The 20,979-nt window shown below is 31.7% G+C and overlaps 2 protein-coding genes and 1 long non-coding RNA gene across 4 annotated transcripts in view; all 3 read right to left on the bottom strand.

Moving 5' to 3' along the window:
• LOC139485827 (uncharacterized) overlaps positions 1-20,979 on the bottom strand; it is a 971,519-nt gene that overhangs the window by 49,714 nt on the left and 900,826 nt on the right. The window lies entirely within an intron of this gene.
• LOC139485696 (universal stress protein Sll1388-like) lies at positions 765-7,752 on the bottom strand. Its single transcript, XM_071270342.1, has 4 exons — positions 6,806-7,752; positions 3,510-3,590; positions 2,659-2,765; positions 765-1,375 (listed from the first exon to the last, which is right to left on the bottom strand). Exons 1-4 carry the CDS (start codon positions 6,915-6,917, stop codon positions 1,151-1,153), a joined length of 525 nt encoding a protein of 174 aa, XP_071126443.1. The 5' UTR covers positions 6,918-7,752; the 3' UTR covers positions 765-1,150.
• LOC139519727 (universal stress protein in QAH/OAS sulfhydrylase 3'region-like) lies at positions 10,784-19,122 on the bottom strand. Of its 2 annotated transcripts, XM_071311973.1 has the most exons (5): positions 18,902-19,122; positions 14,846-14,926; positions 14,057-14,089; positions 12,801-12,907; positions 10,784-11,709 (listed from the first exon to the last, which is right to left on the bottom strand). In XM_071311973.1, the coding sequence occupies exons 1-5, from the start codon at positions 19,014-19,016 to the stop codon at positions 11,482-11,484; spliced, it is 564 nt and encodes a 187-aa protein (XP_071168074.1). In that variant the 5' UTR covers positions 19,017-19,122; the 3' UTR covers positions 10,784-11,481. The 2 variants fall into 2 exon arrangements, with proteins under 2 accessions (XP_071168074.1, XP_071168081.1); XM_071311980.1 differs by lacking the exon at positions 14,057-14,089.

The following is a 20,979-nucleotide window of genomic DNA, read 5'->3' as shown; positions in this document are numbered from 1 at the left end:
TCTTATTTTAAAAGCTTATACCACTTTATATGGTAAATTTGTAATTACACTTGTCTATAATTCTGTTTTTATTGTGCTGTTTTGGCTTTAAATATTTAGTCGTCTCAGTCAGCCAACTTCCCTTTCAATTATTGTAGGCGTCGATTGCGTTGAAATTTCTTTTTTAAATTATTGTTTCATCCATTAAGTATAGCTACTGTTCCATAAGTCATCACATATATAATTATGATTTATTAACTAACTGTGATGGAACACTTTCCCCGGTACTTGCATCAGTATTCTGCGTTCATGGAGTCAGTATCGGAGTCAATGTAAATAGTAGGCGAGTAGCTTTTTGAGAATAGTCAAATTCTGTCTTTTATGTTATTGGTTTATCTTTAAAAAATACTTCTTAAAAAAAAAAACTGCTCAAAAAACCTATTTTACGATATAACTTATATATAAGTTTCCAAATTCCAAATATGAACATAAACGATATCAATTATAGTATTGTACCAGACGCGCATTTCGACAATAAATGTCTCCTCAGTGATGCTCGAGTCTGAAATTGTTGAACAACTAAAACCTATTGAGGTGTACGACAACCTATTGAGGTGTGCGACCTTCAACAATTACCAATGACACTGACACTCCAAAATATGAAATAATTAAAACGTGAAAAACAACGTCCCTTGAGTAGTAGTTTTCTAAAAAGGAAATCATACCACAGGTTTTTATATCTCAAAGTTCATTATACTTGTTGTTAAATAAAATAAAAAATGTTTAGATACAATGATATGTTGTTGACAATTCTGAGGAAAAAAAATAATAGTATCACTTTGTCAATTCTAGGTTAGCAAACTAAAACGTATTATTTTCAAAACAAAACAAATTCAATTGTAACAGTTGATGATACGGGATAATCAAGCAACTGATTATAAATGTCAATTAAAGTGCGTATTTATTTATTTTATTAATTGTCGATAATGTTTTTGTTTTCCATTGGAACATTAAGTATAGTAGTCAATTATGTTGTGAATGATGCGAAGGTCTATTATGATTTGAAAGATAAGGCTTTAATATACGTCATGGCAAGGATTCATGTTAAGAGCCCTTTTCACATTTGAATATTCATCTTTGTTACCAATTCTAATGGAAAACAATTAGAAAGTTAGGTTCTATGTTTGTCCTCGACTTCCTTTTGTAGTGTTACGACCAAAACAGGAACCTTTGAATGATGCAGAATGTAGTCACTAACGCTACCGAGAAATGTTCTCCGTAAAGTACCATGTCCTCTGCTTCCGGTCACAATTAAATCAGCATTAAACTCGTTCGCTAAGTTAACAACACCCAAACCGGGTGTACTTGCATGGGTACTTTTAACTATTCCGTTAAGCTGAAAAATCATAAAGAAAAATGTTTATAGAATGAATGGTCTGCCGCAGGTATTGTTTACGATATACAGTGTTATAATACCTAAATTATAGAAAATTGGTTTAAATGTTTGTGAGTGTTATATTTCATTGTTGTAATTACACCGTTTAAAATAAAGTTCAAACAAAAAATACGATGATTTGTACATTCATAGTTTTCCAGAATAGTTCCTGTAAGCATAAATATTTATCATGTCAAATTTTTTTGATTTTATATAAGAACGTGATAAAGCAAGATGTTAAACATGCCATTGATTTCACCGCACTGACTGATGTTTCATCCGATGTTGAATATAAAGATCTATAAAAATGCAAAAAAACACATCTTCCATGACGTCAGAAAAATTTTGATAGATCTAAGATTCAATGAAGGCATATTATGTACAAGTCGATTAATATGGTTCGATTTTCTTGACTAATTCAAGATCAAAGAAGTAGAGAGAGTGCTCTCTGGAATACAAAATGCTTTCAAGGAATGTCAATAACTTTGAGGGAGATACTTGAAAATGCATGTTTTGCCCTTTTTAGGCTTTTAATATCATAAACCTTAACTCGAATACATTGTTATACATGTATACATTATATAACCGTAATTATTTGATCTTCTACAGTGAGTGATATTAAAATATATTTCGAGAATAAAACAGAAGAAAATACCGTTATCTTTATAAAACCAACACAGTAAAAGCGGAATGTTCATCAAATACGGATACCGCTACTTTTATGAATCAAACCTGTTAAGTGAGTTCGTTATAGATCCGATTGGCAACTCAATCTCATAGCCAATGTTACTACATGTTGAATGCAACGGTTGCAACATAGTTCAACTCTCCAGTTAATGACCTTTTACATGGCAGTGTTGTGGCTTCTTTCACCAAACAAGGTACATATTTTAAATATACGAAATCAGGAAAAGAGGTTTTTCTGATGAAACCAGATATGCATTTGTTCAAATGGTCCCCACAAATACAATGGAGGCGATGACAGTGATAAAATTGCGGAATAGTTTATCAATATATTGAAAAGAAGTATATGTCAAATCATTTGACATATAAATCTATCATATTTTGCATTAGCCGTTCTTGATTGATGAGTTGAATTATTGATAAAGTAAATAGTATAGAACTACGTAAAAAGACAATAAAAACTAGTCATAATTGAGAATATAAAGTATGTCTGGAAATTGTCTACGGTTTGCTCGGACAAAGATTAATTCATAAGTCAATCATGTATTGTTAAAGTTTACCTTGATATTCCGCATATACACTGCAAATTCTACTAATCTATTTTTTATTTTGTCTGATTCATGCTGAATCAACTCTTTAAATGCTTCCTGGTCCACAGAAAAATGGGCTGTTAAATAAAGAATATAATTGTGTAAGATAAAAGGAATTGTTGATTCATTCTTTAACGTGCAACTGCACAAGACACTCATAACATGAAACACCGGATTTAATGTCATGGCTGTGAATTTATACAACCCTCACACCAAAACGAACAGTCCATTACAAAACACAAAAATCATACGTATGATAAAATATAAAAAAGGCAATACCATTGAAGAAAATTAAAGGCTAAATGACAGGCAACACTCCAAAGAAATGCTATTGAAGACCTATTGGTGACCTTCTGCTGTTGTCTGGTCGGGTTGTTGTCTCTTTGACACATTCCCCATTTCTATTCTCATTTTTATAGCATACAATGTATACATGCGTATACATATTATTTTTGTCATTGATTGTTCATTCAAAGAAGTACACAAATGCTTGATACGCTAAGTCAAATCATTGAGGCTACCGTTTAAACGCTAATAAAAGAGAGATGGGAACCACATCACGATTTCAATGGAAAAATTACTGTCCTTCAAATCTCGAAAATATACATCAGTATAAAAGCAGGACATGCAAGAAGCAATATAAAGAAGAAAATTAAAATTAACAGCAGTGTACATATTTACATATGGTGCAACTAATTGCTTTCAGGACAACACTGTTAATTCGTCTTTTAACAGAATAAAGACCGTAGTGATTCTCTCTGTTTTTCATTCAAATTGTAACCTGTTCAAATGAACGACTTACAATATATATTATACAGTACCTGTCGTAATGACTTCGCCCAGTTCAACGCAATATACAACTATTACATTATCTGTTGGTGTGTACACTGTATCTGCATAAACTACAAGAGAAGAAATGATAAATTACTTGCTGTGATTACTTCTAATGGGTTTCAGGCTCGCTACAGATATTTGCAGTCTTGCTATGATAGTGATTTCCTGATTTTCACACGATATCGCCATAATGATAATCGGAATCGTGACAAACTACGAGAAAGGAAAGGAAACAGGAAATAATTGTAATGATGTACATGTCTAAAATAAAAATCAACCAATAAATGTAAAGACGAAATATAGAAACATTTATCAGCGTTTGAATAAATGTTGATTCAAATGTTTGCAGTTATATATTTTACTGATGTCACCATAGTGTTCTAAAATAAACAAGAAGACACTCAGCAAGTTGTAGTTACTCTAAGGTGATCGTTTAATGATTTATTTTGAATAAAAACCAAGAACTCGTAATGTTTTTTTATATAAAAATGGGCACCTGCATCTTTCCTCTTTTCCTTCTCACTGTATCCAACATAGACTTTCACATTCAGTAACCTTTATCTGTTTTACTGAATGAATACCTGACGCCATTACCAGTTACTGTATTTCGCTTGCAAAGTTTAATTACTTAAACTAGTGGTACACGATTGTATTATTTTTGTAAGGTGTCAAGCTTCTTATACAATTTGGTGTTATTTCAATTATTCGACGATTGCATTTATTTGGAGTAAAGACAGGCTAATGTGTCTCATAAACGCGAATCTAAATCCAATATATAATTAAGAAGATGTGCGATAATTGCGAATGAGAAATCTTTGAACCAGAAACAAAATGATGAAGACATTAGCATTTATAAATTAATCATCACCTTCAATAATTATAGATTAACTGACAAGTCATAGTAAACAAGACAAAACATAGAAAATTAAAGACTAAGTAACACGAACCCAACAGAAACAGGGGGTGATCTCAGGTGTTGGTAAATAATGGACACGAGAAAACTTGCGGATTAATTTATGTTCTTGTAAAAAGAATGTAACAAATACGATTCATGCATACTGCAACAAAAGACATCCACTGAATTACAGGCTTCTGACTTTGGAAAGACAAAAATAGAATTTTGCAGAGGTAACTCTGTTTGCGGACTTCCATTTCGCTTCCCTAAACCATGACATTGACAGTAGTGTACACATACATTGTTAGAACAAACTTTGAAAATCAACTGGAAAAGTCTTAACCCGTCAGAATGACACAAAGACAACACTGCTATTGGAAAAATGCAATGGCACCAATTGACACCTGAATACTAGTACATAAAAGTAAATACATTACCGCCATATCTATATAGATGTTTTATTTTTAATTAATAACTTGTTACATATAATGTTTATCTTTCAATCATTTTTTTCCCTTTTAGAGCACCTAAGACAATACCCGTGTCTTTGGTAGGGTTTAGTATATGTACTATAAAGTGTTTTATACCCCGTTTTTGCCTTTTCGTATGTTTCTTATGTGATTTAAGTGATGCCTCGTTTCTCAATTGATTTTGTTATACTTTCAATGTAGTTGTTAAACATTCATTTGTGATAGTTTGTAATCTGTTCAGGCTTTTCTACCTCAGGCATAGATTACCTGAGCTGTATTTGGCAAATACTTTAGGAATTTTGGGCCTCAATGCTCCTCAACTTCGTACTTTATTTGGCTTTTTTTTTAAACTTTTTTGGATTCGAGCGTCAGTGATGAGTCTTTTGTAGACGAAACGCGAGTCTGGCGTATATATAAGATTTAGTCCTGGTATCTATGATGAGTTCATTTAACAATGTTCATTACACACGTAATGTATACTTAAGCTGTGCAATGCATTGTCCCCAAAATATACTTTTTAATATTACATGTTTTGATTGACCTTAGCAAACTCAACAATTTAAAAAAGTTAAATCTTTACAGCTTTCAGATTCCGTAAATCTACGACCGTATATTTTTATCAGACATGGAAGCTTCGATATAGGATTGTTTGCAAGCGAAAGAAAACATTTTTCTTGCCTTTTAACATTGATTACGTTCAACATTTATAGTGATGATAGAATCCACAATTGTTGCTTGTTGTCACAAATTAATATACGTCTTTCATAGGACAGAACTGCAAACATTAGTGACAAAAGATAGACGAAATTAACCATGTATCAATTCATAAAAAAAATTATAAGTTTGCACATTTTGTGTCACAATTTACCAAACAGAAAGAAATATTATACGAATGGTTTATCAATTCAGGTCACAAATCACTATTAATAATTGTATTGTTGAAATATTGTCCCATTGACTTTCTTCTGACATTGTGTTGATACATTTTAATACTAGCATAAAGCTGAGCAGTTATAGGCTTTTGTGTTTGTTGTAAAAGAACGCTTCAAATAAATACTTTAAAAATTGTATGTATTTAACTCATACTGCGATTATTTCATTCTTAAGTTCTTAAAATTCGGTGACAAGGTCATCGAAAGACCATAGGTAATTACAAATTAACAGTATAAATAATCAACGGAGAATAATTATTTTAACTTTTAGAAATAGTTGAAAAAACCAAAAGCAACGGAACAATGCTTTTACTGCTGTTTTTCACATAAAAAACAGGGCTGTCATGTCGTCAACTTTACATTGAACATTAATATAACTTTGTTTTTTTGTGCATTTCTCGTCATGTATGCACTTTTCATTTACTCATTTGTTTTATTTGACATTTGCATTCTTACTTGGAGTTCCCACTTTGTTACCTTACGCCATACTAATATAGTTATTGTTAGAACAGTTCATTGTCAAAGTACGTATTGTAGTAGGGAAATTAACCATGTTAACCTTGACATTATTTCGTTGATGATGCGAGTGATGATGAAGGCATATGTTTACAAACTCTTTGAAAAAAAGAAAAACATTGATGCATCATTTTGTCAATAAAACATCTGGTTAACAACATATGAATAAACAAACCGTTACGCACACTGATAAAAACAAAGCACGATATAGATAATTATCATACCTACATTTTGGACGAGTTGTCAATCATCAGCTACGGCGCAAAATACTACTAATCGATATTATACATGTGATCAAAGGTCGCGTTTACATTGATTGTCTGTAAACGCTTGCAGATTGGCTGTTATTATTTTATTGATAGTAATTGGCATATGTATCTGCAGAAATGTGAACATATTTATGCAATCAAAGACTACTTGAGTGCATTATATTTGTAGAAAGTGAAAATAACATAGTATTCGGTACTTACATTTCATTGCATGCTTGGCGTAATCACTCCCATCAAATGCAATTACTACAGTTTTACCCCCATCCTTACGACAACCTGCTTCTGAAGCTGATGCGGCATTTCCATCTGCCATAATTAAATCAAATATCAGATACCGAGTTAATAAGACCAGTCAAACTGTACGACTAATCAGCTCAACGAATGGAACACAAAAAGTCGATTCAAAATTGTAATTGGTAACTATAATCAAACGAATTATATAAAATGTCCGTAAGCAATAAAACCAAATCATTTATTACTAACGGTAAAGTGTTGTTGATGATACGAAACATGATATATGTATCCGCTCTGTGTCTTCTGTCACGGGACCAATTGATCGATACTAATTTATATCGCTAATATTGAATCTCTCGCAAGACAAACCTTGTTTTTCACAGATTATAATTACATTTTGTCGTGAAAAAATGATCGATGGCTGTCATCATTTCGATATCTAAAGTAAACAAGGTTACCATAGAGTATGCGATTGAAACGTTTAATATGTATAATGCAATTACTGAACTTCATATGTTTCCTTCATAAATATTTGAAAAATAAAAATGATGAGAGTAAAAATATTACGTCCGGTCCTGGATACATGTTACCCTGTTCTGGAAACGTTTCATAAGACTTAGTATAAATGTAATTTTAGAAGCTTTTGTTGCTTAATGAGTTACGCTTTACGGAGATTCTTCTGTATTATTTCCGTTGGTGCGTAGATTCTATAATGTTTTAGAAAATTACTTAAAATTAATGGTCGATGATTAAGAACTCCATCCTCTCGGCAGTTCCAAGTAAACACAGTTTTGCACTTTGACTGATATATTCGTTTTTTTTTAAATTTATTAACACTATAACGTCCAATAGATTTTCTTCGAGTTGGAAACGAAACCTTGAACTGACGGGGAAAACAAACCTGCACCTTCCACAAGGTTAAACTGAGGAATCTCAGATGCAACAAAGTCGTTTCTGATTAGGTAAGCGTCGTATGAGAGTTGTAAAATACACTAACAAGAATTCGTGATACTAGTATATACTTATATAAATAAGCGTTTTCAAAATGTATAATCTTTTTACTCCAAGTCCTTTTTACAGCAACAAATTGGTATATTAAACTCAAGTTACACACACAAATTTAATTTGAATGCAACCTTCATGTTGTCCATCAAGCAGACGGCCAATGAAGAAGAGGCATTTCACAGTAGTAATGGCACTTAAATGCTTTACACGAATAAAACAGAATGGAATCTAAAGGTTTTGGTTTTAATTTCAAATTATATTTTCTTAGTTCAAGCTTATGTTTACAAAGACAAAAAAAACATAGAAATTATAAAAAACATAATATAGAAAATTACAAAAGCGTTACTTCAGGGTGGAAACAAGTATCAAGAAAAAGGTTCTGTTCAATGGATCGACTGTGATACCGGGTTGGGAAATATAATCTTCTACTGAATACAATCGACTGTAATTTAGCCTGTCGAGGCACCCCGTATTGTCTTATTTTTGCAATTATCCAAGTTGTTTTACTATAGTTTGTATCTTCAGTATGGATATATGAGATTTGAACACCACTGTTACGTCTAATTAGATTAGGATAAATTTTTGCTATGCAAGCTAGCACATTTCAACATATCGAAGAAATTTTCAAATGCTATTAAACCGGTATATTACATGGTATACTCATATACGTGGAACCCAATCGTTCCCATTCTCATCGGGAGTTGCTGCGTTTGGATACATTTCACAAAACTAGGCGGACGGTTTCAGCAGGTGAACAGAAAAGTGTAAACAAATTTGATCACCACACAGCTGGAGAATGGTGTTTAATCTACAGTAGGCTATTCAGCTCCTCCTGTACAATACTATATGGTACGAGTCAAACGACACCAAAACCATTTCAATTTCTAATTTTAAAAATCCGGAATATGGCAATGCCTATATGAATGTCAGATTTAAAAATGTGAGGAAAAGCAGTATCGATAAACATATAGATAAAGGCAGATGTGGTGTGAGTGCCAATGAGACAACTCTCCATCCAAATAACAATTTAAAAAAGTAAACCATTATAGGTTAAAGTACGGCCTTATCTAGTTATCTAGAGAAATTGTGATGTTGTAATTTGGTCGTACTTCCTAATGATAATGTGTTATTTGATTCGGAGTACAAGAACTCACTCCGCTATTATAGTGATCTAGTACGTATCAGACCATTGCCTAGCAAATTACATCACATTAGATACAGTTTACAGGGATGTGAGCGTCATTGAAAGTGAAGGACAAAAAAGCTAAAATGTAAGAAACTAAGGAATATTTAAAACCCAAAAGTTAGGAAAACAATGTCATGGCAAAGACAAATAATAAACGAGGAAAAGGAAGTTGACAAAATTCAAACATGATATCCAGGAGAGTCTTAAAGTTATACTTATATTTGTCTTGTTATTAGAAGCAGCATACTTTTGTTAAACAGATATAAGATGATGTGGTATGAGTGCAAATGAGACAACTCTTCATACTAGTCACAATTTATAAAAGAAAACCGTTATAGTTCAAAGTACGTGTCTTCAACACGATATACATATGTTTCTATATACACATAATCGTAATACAGTATTTGTAATAAACATAAAATGAAACTAGTAACACAGTAGTTGCACCTTTATAATTTTTATCAATATGACGTGTTAGAACAATTTTATCTTGTTTCATCTTTTACAGCTTTGAGTCACGTCTAAGCCAGATCATCCGAATAATACCAGTTGAAATGAAAGTCTTGTTAGAAGTAAGAAACGTTGTGTTCACAAGAAATTCATTAAATCAGATATTTTCATTTTCAGTAAAAGAGGGACGAAAGATACCAGAGGAACAGTCATAGATTGAAAATAAACTGACAACGCCATGGCTAAAAATAAAAAGACAAACAGACAAATAAACTACAGAAGACACAACATAGAAAACTAAATACAAAGCAACACGAATCCAACCAAAACTGGGGGATATCGCAGGTGCTCCGGAAGGGTAAGTAGATCCTGCTCCACATATAGTATCCGTCGTGTTGCTTATGCTATTACAAATCCGGTAAATAGTCACAATCGGTAGGTCACATTCGTGATAAGGGAAGGGTATTGTAGTTACAACATATATAATAAGGAACATATCCGATATCATTTGTGAAACGGTTATTCCATAACGGTCAACCAACTCGTGATGGCGTCCGTAAAATTTACGAAGGGTTGATTTCAACTTCACCATTTGGAACTCTTGGTTTAATAGCTTCCTTGTGACCATCAATCCTCTATCCAGGAAATCATGATAGGAAATACAAGCCCAGGAATATCGTATCAATTGGGAGATATATCCTCTGTATGCAGGCGCACAGTTCATACAATATTGAATTATTACCCGTGTATGTCTCTCCCATGCACTTTTCGTGAGAGGGTCATCGAATGAAAAACAGTTGGAAGCCGAACTTTAATACTTAGTTGAAAACCTTGAATATCAAAGTTCAACAAAGATATGCAAAATGTGTAATCTATGCCGAGGAGTAGAACATATTTGTTAGGATTTCACGGCTGTTATGCACTCATGAATAAAACGAGCAGCAGTTGTATTTAGTACATGTACGTCGAACGCAAGTCTCTTCATATAAAATTCAACAGTGGCGCTCAAATAAAAAAAAAAATATCAAATTGTTTGCAACATGAAAAAACAAAAAAAAATGTCTAAAAAGTTGTGCAAATCTGGGTAAAGCCATCTAAATATATAAGCCTCTGCATTTAACGAACGAAAAGCAGATGTACAGAAAATAAATGTTTCAGTGATAGTACATGTTGAAATTGTGAACCGACCCAGTCATAATTGAGTTAGTAGTTATTAAGTAAATGATACTTACGTTTCACCTGTTTCAATAGTGGTGATAAAAATCGACACAAAAAATATGTTTTTACTTTTTTCAAGTAAGTAATTATAAATTATCAACATTTATTAAGATACATATATACATATATATTTACAAATATTACATGATTTTTGAGATCTTCACTGGGGTACACATCATTAACAGTGAATATGAGTCCATATTCCTTGTGAAGCCTAAATAAAAATTGTATTCCATTGCAGTGTTATGATGTCAACATTTTTCACCAGTCTGCTCTTCGTTTTTTAATTTTTTTTTAAATGATTTGAACTAATACTCCCTGTTAAGATAACCCTCAAATTGCACGAAAGTATTTTTCACTTCAGTATGATATACGTCGGTAAAGAGGTATTGATTTTAGAGGTAGAATACATATCATATCACGATAATTACTGTTAGCTGCATACATTAAACCAAAACAGTCACATTCATTACAAATAAGCAACTGATATATATAAAGAAGATGCATGAAATTGACTATTAATCAAACCAATCAAACACTCACTTACACGCACGTAAACAAACAAACCCACTCATCTGTATCTCTGGTTTTTGTATTTATATCATAGCTTGTGCCTTTCAATGTATTGCAAAAATAAAAGTAAAATTATATGTGGTATGGTTGCCAATGATAGTACTATCCACCTCAGTTTTGATAAATGGATTAAATAAACTCTAAAATTCTTGTTTCTAGCTGCATATCGGTCGTTTACGGTACAATGTTCACAAACAAGTTTTGTTAAATACTAATGTTTATGATGATTGCCTTCTTTGTGATGTGGATGTGGAATGGTCATGACTGGTATGTGTGCGTGGTGTAGTATGAAACCACTAACACTCCCTAGAAATGTTCTCCGAAATGTACCATGTCCTCTACATCCAGTTACAATCATGTCTGCTTTTAATTCCTTGGCTATATTTAATATTCCTTCGCCAGGGGAACTTGCCTGCGTGCTTTTTACTACACCATTTAACTGAAAGATACATCAATTTAAATATTATCCATTTCAAAGAGCATTGATCCTTTCGTCTTATTTATATATAATGATAACATGATAACATAATATCAAAATATACAAAAGAGTATAACGATCTAGCAACATTATGTTTTTCGCTACCTTTACATAGGCCGTTGATTTTCCTGTTTGAATTTTTTTTATAGTAGTCATTTTGGGACCCTTCATAGCTTGCTATTCGGTGTAAGCCCAGGCTCCGTGTTGAAATCCATACTTTGACGTATGATTAAAATTGAGAATGGAAATGGGGAATGTGTCAAAGAGACAACAACCCGACCAAATAAAAAACAACAGCAGAGGGTCACCAACAGGTCTTCAATGTAGCGAGAAATTCCCGCACCCGGAGGTGTCCTTCAGCTGGCCCGTAAACAAATATATACTAGTCCTTTTTACTCTTGCGCTTTACGTAGAGTGTTGTGTCATTGGCACTAATACCACATCTTCCTATTTCTATTAACGTGAGTCTGACATACAAGTTGGTACACCTAGTATGTATGGTAGTTTGTACCAAAAGGAATACCAATACGTTTACAGTCAACGTGTGATCATGTGTTTTTGGGAACTGGGAATAAAATCCCCATGCCACTGACAGTCTATCTATATAATGCATTTCTTATGACCGTTTTTGTAAAATGTATCATAAATTAAAAAGGTTGAGAGTGATAACTATTTTAAAAAGTTTTATTGAAGCATTTGGGTCGAAATATATTATTAAATAATCAGTGTTCGTAGTAGCTAAGGTTCTTACCCAATAGAAATTAGCAGCACGACAGGTGCAATATGTGTCATGTAGCACGTCGCATGTGTTTGGTAGTTATAAATACTTAATTTAAATGGTTATTGATGAAAGTATACCCGGGAAATCCCTGCAGATCCATATGATTTATATGGGGTTATTTTGATTGTCTGAACTTATTTATATACAAGTTAAACATTCTGAAGCTTTCTCATTTGCAACGCTTGTTTTTTATTTATCTCAAGGCAACTGATATTGATATACAAATACTCTGTATATCGACTTGACAAATATAATTTGCTGCTATCTTCACCTTTATTTCCCTCATGTATCCAGCAAATTCTATTAATCTGGTTTTTATTCTTTCAATTTCCTGGTCAATTAGTTGCTTCAAAACCTCACGATCAATTGAAAAATTTGCTGTTAAAAAAGAAATTGAAAATTATTTAAAAGTAAATATGTACAATCATTGTTGTATTGTTTGTGTTTTGTCTACTAAACTACAAGAAGCCTATTTATACAAATCCAACACAATAAATGTTGTGAAGAAAGCAAGTAGCAGAGTTAAGATATCGTTTGCTCAATCGCTCAAGTATGTTTTCATTGAAATTAACAAATTGTTTGCATACTGACATGCCAAGGATACACATTTCACTAAAGTTATTGCATTAAATTGTTCATCAAATTTGCATACCTTTTCCATTCTATAGAAAATTGTATATAATTTGCCAGAAAAAGTGGAAATTCAAAAATTTACTGCACTTGAAGAGAAGTTATTGGTTTGAAATATACATTCTTTGCATTGAATCCAAGCGCCAAGACTGTAGTTATGAATTTCAATAAAAAAAACGTTTATACGTTTTGAGAACAACATGTTGATAATTCTGATTTACATGAATAATCATATATATCCTTATTATTTTATCAAGTAATAATTCTATAGATTAATCTAAGTCTAATATAATACCAGCCAAATCTAGGATTCGACTGATTTCTTGTAGACTATTAGAGCGTAACTGATGCGAGTGAACACATTTAAAAACGTGCGTTTGGCCTCCGCTATCATCTTCTGATCTGATAATTTTAAGAAGAAATATATTTTAGTATAGGAAATGATAAATGGAGTGACAAATGAAACAACATAATTTCAATTATATTCAAAGTCACTTCAGGTAAAAACGGTGTGCTTCTCTTTTAGATTATTAACATTATTAAATGTACATAGGTACTTAAGTGAAAAATAAACATTAAATTATCTTACAGTATATTAAAATTGGGGTTAACAATCATTTAGCTGGCTTCATTTGTCGTATAAAAACTATTCCATGGAACGGATGGTCTAGTGGTAATAAGAGTATTGAAACCAACACACTTTAATATTGATAAAACGATATTTTTTTGTCTTGTCATGAAATAGATTAAAACTATACCAGCTACTAGATATAATAAAATAAGTAACTTGTCTATGTTTGAATACAAGTTCGAAAGAGATGCATGCAAGAGAGTGGTTTAGTAGTTTACATGCACAAATGAACACAATCGAACTTCTATTTGTTTGGAATTTCTTACCACTGGCCTCATTTAAACCACTTATGGTTTTCTCTAAAATAAAAATACTGGGTAAAGTAAATTGATATTTTTATACTAGGAGTTAACTGTTTTGTTTGTATAGTGATACACATATTCACTACATATGTACATCCACTAGTAAATGTATTTTAGTACAAAACTGTCATTGGACAACAGCTTTTATAAGGTTTTACAATAAAATATTAAGCAAATCTTCTGTTCAATAGTTGTTATTTCCCTGTATATACCAACATCATACCGAAGTGTCTGAATCACTACTGAACAGTACTGAATTGGCTACAAGCGAATTATCGGAACAGTAACAAATTAACTGCAGTCCATTGCTCAGTTTGACATTAACATCATCTGAAAACACTAAATTATGTTCCGTCTTGTAGAGGATGTAAAGATCGGAATGACTAAAAATCGCTTACTAAATTTATGTCTATTCCTTTGTTCACTATGAGTTTACAATCGTATTTTGATAAAAAAAAAGTTTTGCGTATTTTCGTTATTAGAGTTTTCATCATCATTTTGTGCTATAAGTAGAGAGAAAATGAATTATAATTTACCAGTAGATGTCTTATAGATTTGTATTGTGTAGTTATCTGCCTTATTAATGATCATATTTCGTTTAATTTTGATAACGATTATATACTTTAGAAACACATGCTTTTTTCTAAATATGTAACTACAAAAGCATTAAAAATAGAATAAACATCTGGTTGAAGCTAGAACTGTCAGCTTATTACCACATTGCAAGTATAATATGCAGTATTAATGTATTACCTGTAGCTACAATATCACTCAGTTCGACACAGTAAACAACTATTATCTGATCAGTTGGCGTGTAGCACCAATCAGCATAAACTGAAAAGAAAAATACATGAATATGTATAGAAACGAGATGATTATTGCATACAAGGTGAAGAGAGGTACAACATTTTATCTATATTGATTTACGTGTATCTAGGCTTGTAGCTTTTCGTAAAGCAAAACTTATTTGGTGAACATTAAGTTACGAATAAACTGATTTTTTTTCTAAAGAAATAGTTATATACCTAGTCCGATTGAATCATTTCAATTTATAAAACTTTTATTTTGCTGATTTATTTTTATGTAATTTAATTAAGCGCTTGATAACTTATTTATTACGAAACAACTACTGTCGACTGAATTTAATAGGAAAACCGCTCACATAGATATGAAAACGCTACTGCCGACTTTCTGTTTAAAATACCGTTCGGAATATCTGTTTGTTTTTTGGATTAACTCACACCTTCAACAATCTAAAAGCTGAATTTAATTGGCTGATGTAATAAAAATCACAACAGAAAGAAAAAAAAAACCCCGGAGCTTTGACATATGATCTGTATTTTAATCAGAGTCACAATCGCAGATGATATTCCAAACAAAACATCAGTCAGCTGAAGATATCAAGCGAAAAGAAAATATAGAATAAATCAGCATGATCAGAAAGGCAATTATTGAACAGGGTATATTTACCGAAGATTGATATATGGAAAACCAAGGAATTGCAATTAGGAACACAGATCGAAGATGAAGGTCATTTGATTCAACATAATGAACAATGCTGTATTTATTACACTTTATAAACACTGAAATAGTAATATTCATTATGGGAAAAAGTTAACATGCTGTCTTCGTAATTTACCGCTATTCTAATAAACAGAGAGTATCAGTAATCTAAAGAGTATTTGTGTCGTTGTTTCGCATTTCCTTTGATGTATGTTTTTTGAACAGACGACTCTATTTTTTAATTTTGTCCTTGAATTCTATCTCATTTTATAAGATTGATGAGTGTATATTATCATAAGGCGCACATTGTATGATAAGAGAAAATATAAAAAACAAACTGTAAAATCGGTAAAAAAAAATCCAACATAGGTTATCATAATCTTATCATTTTCATTTTTAGAGGAGGGATGCTAACTAATCAAGGACAAAATCGTTTTCTGCAACATCTTTTTGTTGACATCCATATGCACCCATACTTTAGAACTTACTAAGCATGAATAATTAATATTACTGTCTATGTCATCAACAGCTGCTGTAGTTAAGTGAGTTAGAAACTAGAACGACTGCATGTACAAATCTATCTAAAACATTGTTTTAATGCAGATAAACTAAAAAGCCTTGGTAATTGATAACCAAAAACTAGCACATGCCTATTTCAATCATAGTTTGAACAAATTAGTTAGCTTTAGATTTCAAATATTTTGGCCACGAGCATCACTGAAGAGACATGTATTGTCGAAATGCGAATCTGGTGCAAGAAAATTGGTACCGTTAATTTTGTTGAACAAGTTCCATTTTAAAGGCAACATGTCTCGTTAATTGCATTTAAGTGATTTTTATCTTATAGAAAATTTTAAATTGAATACATTGATCTTTTTTTACGAGTTATAAATTAAATGGATCTACATAAAATCAAGGATAACCAAAGATAGTATATGGTCGATAGAAAGTTGCAAGAAAAGAAATAGCCACGAGATGATTTCAATTTATCAAGGCAGCATTTTCATTAGCAAAAATGAATATAAAAGCCACTGGATGATTTAAATAAGTAATCGATATATTGGATCTGAAGAAATATATGACAAACAAAATATGAAGATGTCAAGACATTTTTTGCGCCATACCACTAAACGATAAGAGAAAAAAAGGAAAAACGTCAAAAATACAAATACTGAACAAATTATGGATCATGACTTATATGCCCTTTGTTTTAAAATGATATAGAATGAAATTCAAAACAGTGTGGCTGTGGCCATTGATTGACACATTAAATTCATCCATTGACTGGGACAATTTAGGTGAACGTTTGTATGTAACGACCACTGTTCACTATGTACTTTTTAAAGACACTTAAACTATGGGGTAACCAAAGGTTCTCAACACCTTAATAAAGTAATTCGAAAAATGAACCAGAAATAACACGATGTTTTGATTTATATCAATTATATAAATCAAAACATAAAGGTTATTCCTGATTAATTTTTCGAATTATTTTATAATTAAAGGCGTTAAGAAACCTTTGGTGACCCCACAGTTTAAATGTCTATCGTAGGTACGTCGTGAACAGTGGTCGTTACAGACAAACGTTCACGTAAATTGTCCCAGTCAATGGATGAATTTAATGTGTCAATCAATGGCCACAGCCACACTGTTTTGAATTTCATTCTAATATGGTTGATATTAAGTTACAAGAAAAAGATTTGAAAGCCACTGGATGATTTAAAGCTATTTAGGCAGCATTTGTAATTACATGAATGAATATTAAAGCCACTGGATGATTTTAACAAGTAATCAAGTAGATTGGATCAACAGAAAAATCTTTGACAAACAAAAGATGAAGATGTCAAGACCGGTTTCCAAAATACAACAAACCGACAAGAGAAAATAATAAAAAAAAACAAGAATGTGTCCATAGTACACGGATGCCCCACTCGCACTATAATTTTCCATGTTCAGTGGACCGTGAAATTGGGGTCAAAACTTTAATTTGGAATTAAAATTAGAACGATCTAGAAAGACTGAACAAATTATTGATCATGACTAATTATATGCCCTGTTTTTTAATGATACAATATGGTAGAGGCTAGAGTTGCAAAGAAAGACTTGTAAAGCCACTGGCTGATTTTAACCTATTAAGCCGGTACCATTTGTTATTACAAGAATGATACATTCATATGAATACTATACCTGGCGAAACTATTGAGTTCATTAAATAAATGTTATAGTATTAATATTACATGGTAATATTGGTAATTGAGTGATGACTGTTGGTAGAAAATACAGATGGGACCACAGGAAACACATAAAGATACACTATGAGTAATTAATAGCAATCATAGTACTATAGATATACATGTATATACATAAATATTTAACAGCGTCACTTCAAATGTTCTATACTTGGTTGATTAAAGCTCAATTGTCCAAAACACACTTTGTTTTGTGATTCATAGCAAACTATATATATTAATTTCGTTCTTATCTTGACATTTTGTGTAGACGAAATAAAAAATGGTATGTTACGTATACATGATTACAGAAATAGTAAAATTGTACAATGTTGTGTGAAAAAATATGTTCAAACTAAACTTGCAAAAGATCATAGTTCAAAATAAGGTATAAAACCATCTCTGTAGTTAAGAATAACAAAAAAGAAGATGAAGTATATCAAATGATGGAAAACACATCGATTTATTTATAACTCAGTAACTTAATATTCTAAATGATTCCTATGATAGAATTTAGATGTGTTTACAAACTTTGAGATGTTTGTGTTGAATACATGCAAGTAAAGAAGGCAATGGAAAAGCATACCAATTACGATTAACTGACATTTATCATCACCAGTAGCACAACAGAAATCGATTTCAATTGTTCAGTTCAAAGACATGTCCTGTTTAGTATATGTAGATTTTTATTTTTCAATGTAAAAAGTGGAGGAAGCATTTACGGCCAAGTAAAACAAAAGATTAAAATTTTTAAAGAATAAGAATATCTTAATATATCAATTTTTTTTTTATTTTTTATTAAAACGTAAACAACTGACTTACTTAATGAGCAGAATAACACTGGTCACAGATTTTAAAATGTACCAGTGTAGATATAACATAAGATGAAGATTATTTAAACAATACAAATCTATTGTATCCAGGTATAATCAGTCAAATTACAAAATATCAATTCGATAATATAAAACAGGCAATTGGTACTCGATAATGAGAAAATCTACTGCAAATGTATTGCGTAAATGGTGTCTAATGTAATTCTTCATAAAAGAAATGTTATATAATCAAATAAATTACTCACATTTCATCGCGTACTTTGCATAGTCACTTCCATCAAAAGCAATAATAACTGTTTTCCCATCTTTCTTTGTAGTCGAATTTACAATACTACTACAGTGTTTATTTACTTTGGCCATGACAAAATACGGCAGTGAACTCTACGTAGTAACTTCGTAAATAATCTAATCAGCGTTGCCTTCATCAATGAAAAACAACACTAATGCCAATCATTCACAACAGTAAGAAATGATATGAATATTTTGTAGTATTATATTATATGAATACGATAGTAGCAAGACGATATATTAATTATTGGTTTTTTATTGCTGGAATAAAACCACATTGAAACTGTAACATTGTACAATGTAATGATGATTTGACACAATCATATATCAATTTATCATATTGATCTCCACCTTGGTTTGTGTTAACAATATTGGCAATGAGATTCTATTTTTACAATAATCTTAAGTTTGAGCAACAAAAAAACACAACAAGTTTTAAACCAAAATGCCATAAAATTAAGCAGTTCATTTTCCACTTGTGCCATACACTATACTGCTCATAAAAAACAGGTGTAATAAAACTGTAATTTCAATAGATGTTCTTTTCATGGTTATGTTCCTCTCATATATTTTATGATGATATAATACTAAACCACTAACGGGAGGGATTGTGCCTGATATTCATATGAAGAAGACATAATCTTTCAATCAGTTTAATTGAGATCTGGACCTGGCATGCCAGTAACTGCTAGTAGTCTTTTGTTATTTGTGTGTTATTGTAATTTTGTTTATTTTCTTTTGTTACCTCTTCTGACATCGGACTCGGACTGAGTTTTACTGTGCGTATTGTTGTGCTTTTGTTTTTTCTTCATTGGCTAGAGGTACAGGGGGAGGGTTAAGATATCAAAAAACAGGTTTAGCCAGACTTCATAAGAATCACAGTTGAACCTCAAATAAAAAAAGTTGGAATGTGAAATTACGACATTAAATAGGAAATATCAAATGAACATTCCCGACATTATGTTTCCAATACGGTAATGGTTAATATTTGGATTATATAACAGGCTTGAAATTGGCGTACTGGGGATTCACTATTTTGGTGTGTATCAATTTTCATGGATGGCTGAAAACTTGCATATTCGTGGATATTTGATTTTGAGGTTTTACCAATCTCTGCATATAAAGCCTTTTGAAACTATCTTATTCGTTGAACATTTGAATTCGTAGTTAACCTGTACCCACGAAACCCACGAAAACGAATAATAGTGATTCCAGTATGACATTTGCGCCGATTTGAAAATGTTTCAGGCGAGCTCTATATAATCAATATAGACTAACCATTCCGTTAGACCGTTGTACATATGTTATGAGTTGTCAATTATAACATAAAATGGAGCACGAAAATGTGGAATGTGTCAAAGAGAGCAGAAAACAGCCCAGCTTCACGTTATTCACACTAGTTCTTGGTAACTCTGGCCTTTCAAAATTGTAAGTAGCGAATCACGAATCGTTGCATTTGAATTCGCATCATCCTAACATTGATAGAAGAGACGAGAAAGGACGGAATACATCAGATGCGTAGCCTATAAATACTCAGGAAGAACAGATTGATAATATTGTTCTCCGTTTTTACGGATTTTAATGTTATGCTTAAATACTGTAAATAGATTTTTACTAACAGATTCATATCTTTAAAATTTACTTATACTGCTCGAAATCATACTTTAATATTCCCGTGGTGACCAATGGATAACATTTATATGCATGTTATATTTGAAAATTCATAACATATGTACTTTATGGTATATGTACAACTAGCTAACGAGAGAGGTTTCTAACGATAAATAAAAAAAAAATCACCTGTAATTGACCTTTCGACAATAGGCGAAAATGAAAGAAAAAATCGGCGCAAATGCCAAACGCCGCTTGTGGTTTAAAAAACTGTAATTCAGTCATGTAAAAACTTATGCAAATAATTGAAATTCCTGAGAATATAATGATGAAATCACCTGAACAACATTTATTTGCAGAACTTTTAGGAATTTTTGGTCCTCAATGTTCTTCAACTTCGTACTTTATTTGGCTTTTTTAACAT

The sequence above is a fragment of the Mytilus edulis genome, chromosome 1 (assembly GCF_963676685.1).
Source record: "Mytilus edulis chromosome 1, xbMytEdul2.2, whole genome shotgun sequence".
In the NCBI taxonomy this organism is placed as follows: Eukaryota; Metazoa; Mollusca; class Bivalvia; order Mytilida; family Mytilidae; genus Mytilus; species Mytilus edulis.
The sequence above is the reverse complement of the archived record's forward strand: the minus strand, read 5'-3'. Positions and strand labels throughout refer to the sequence as shown.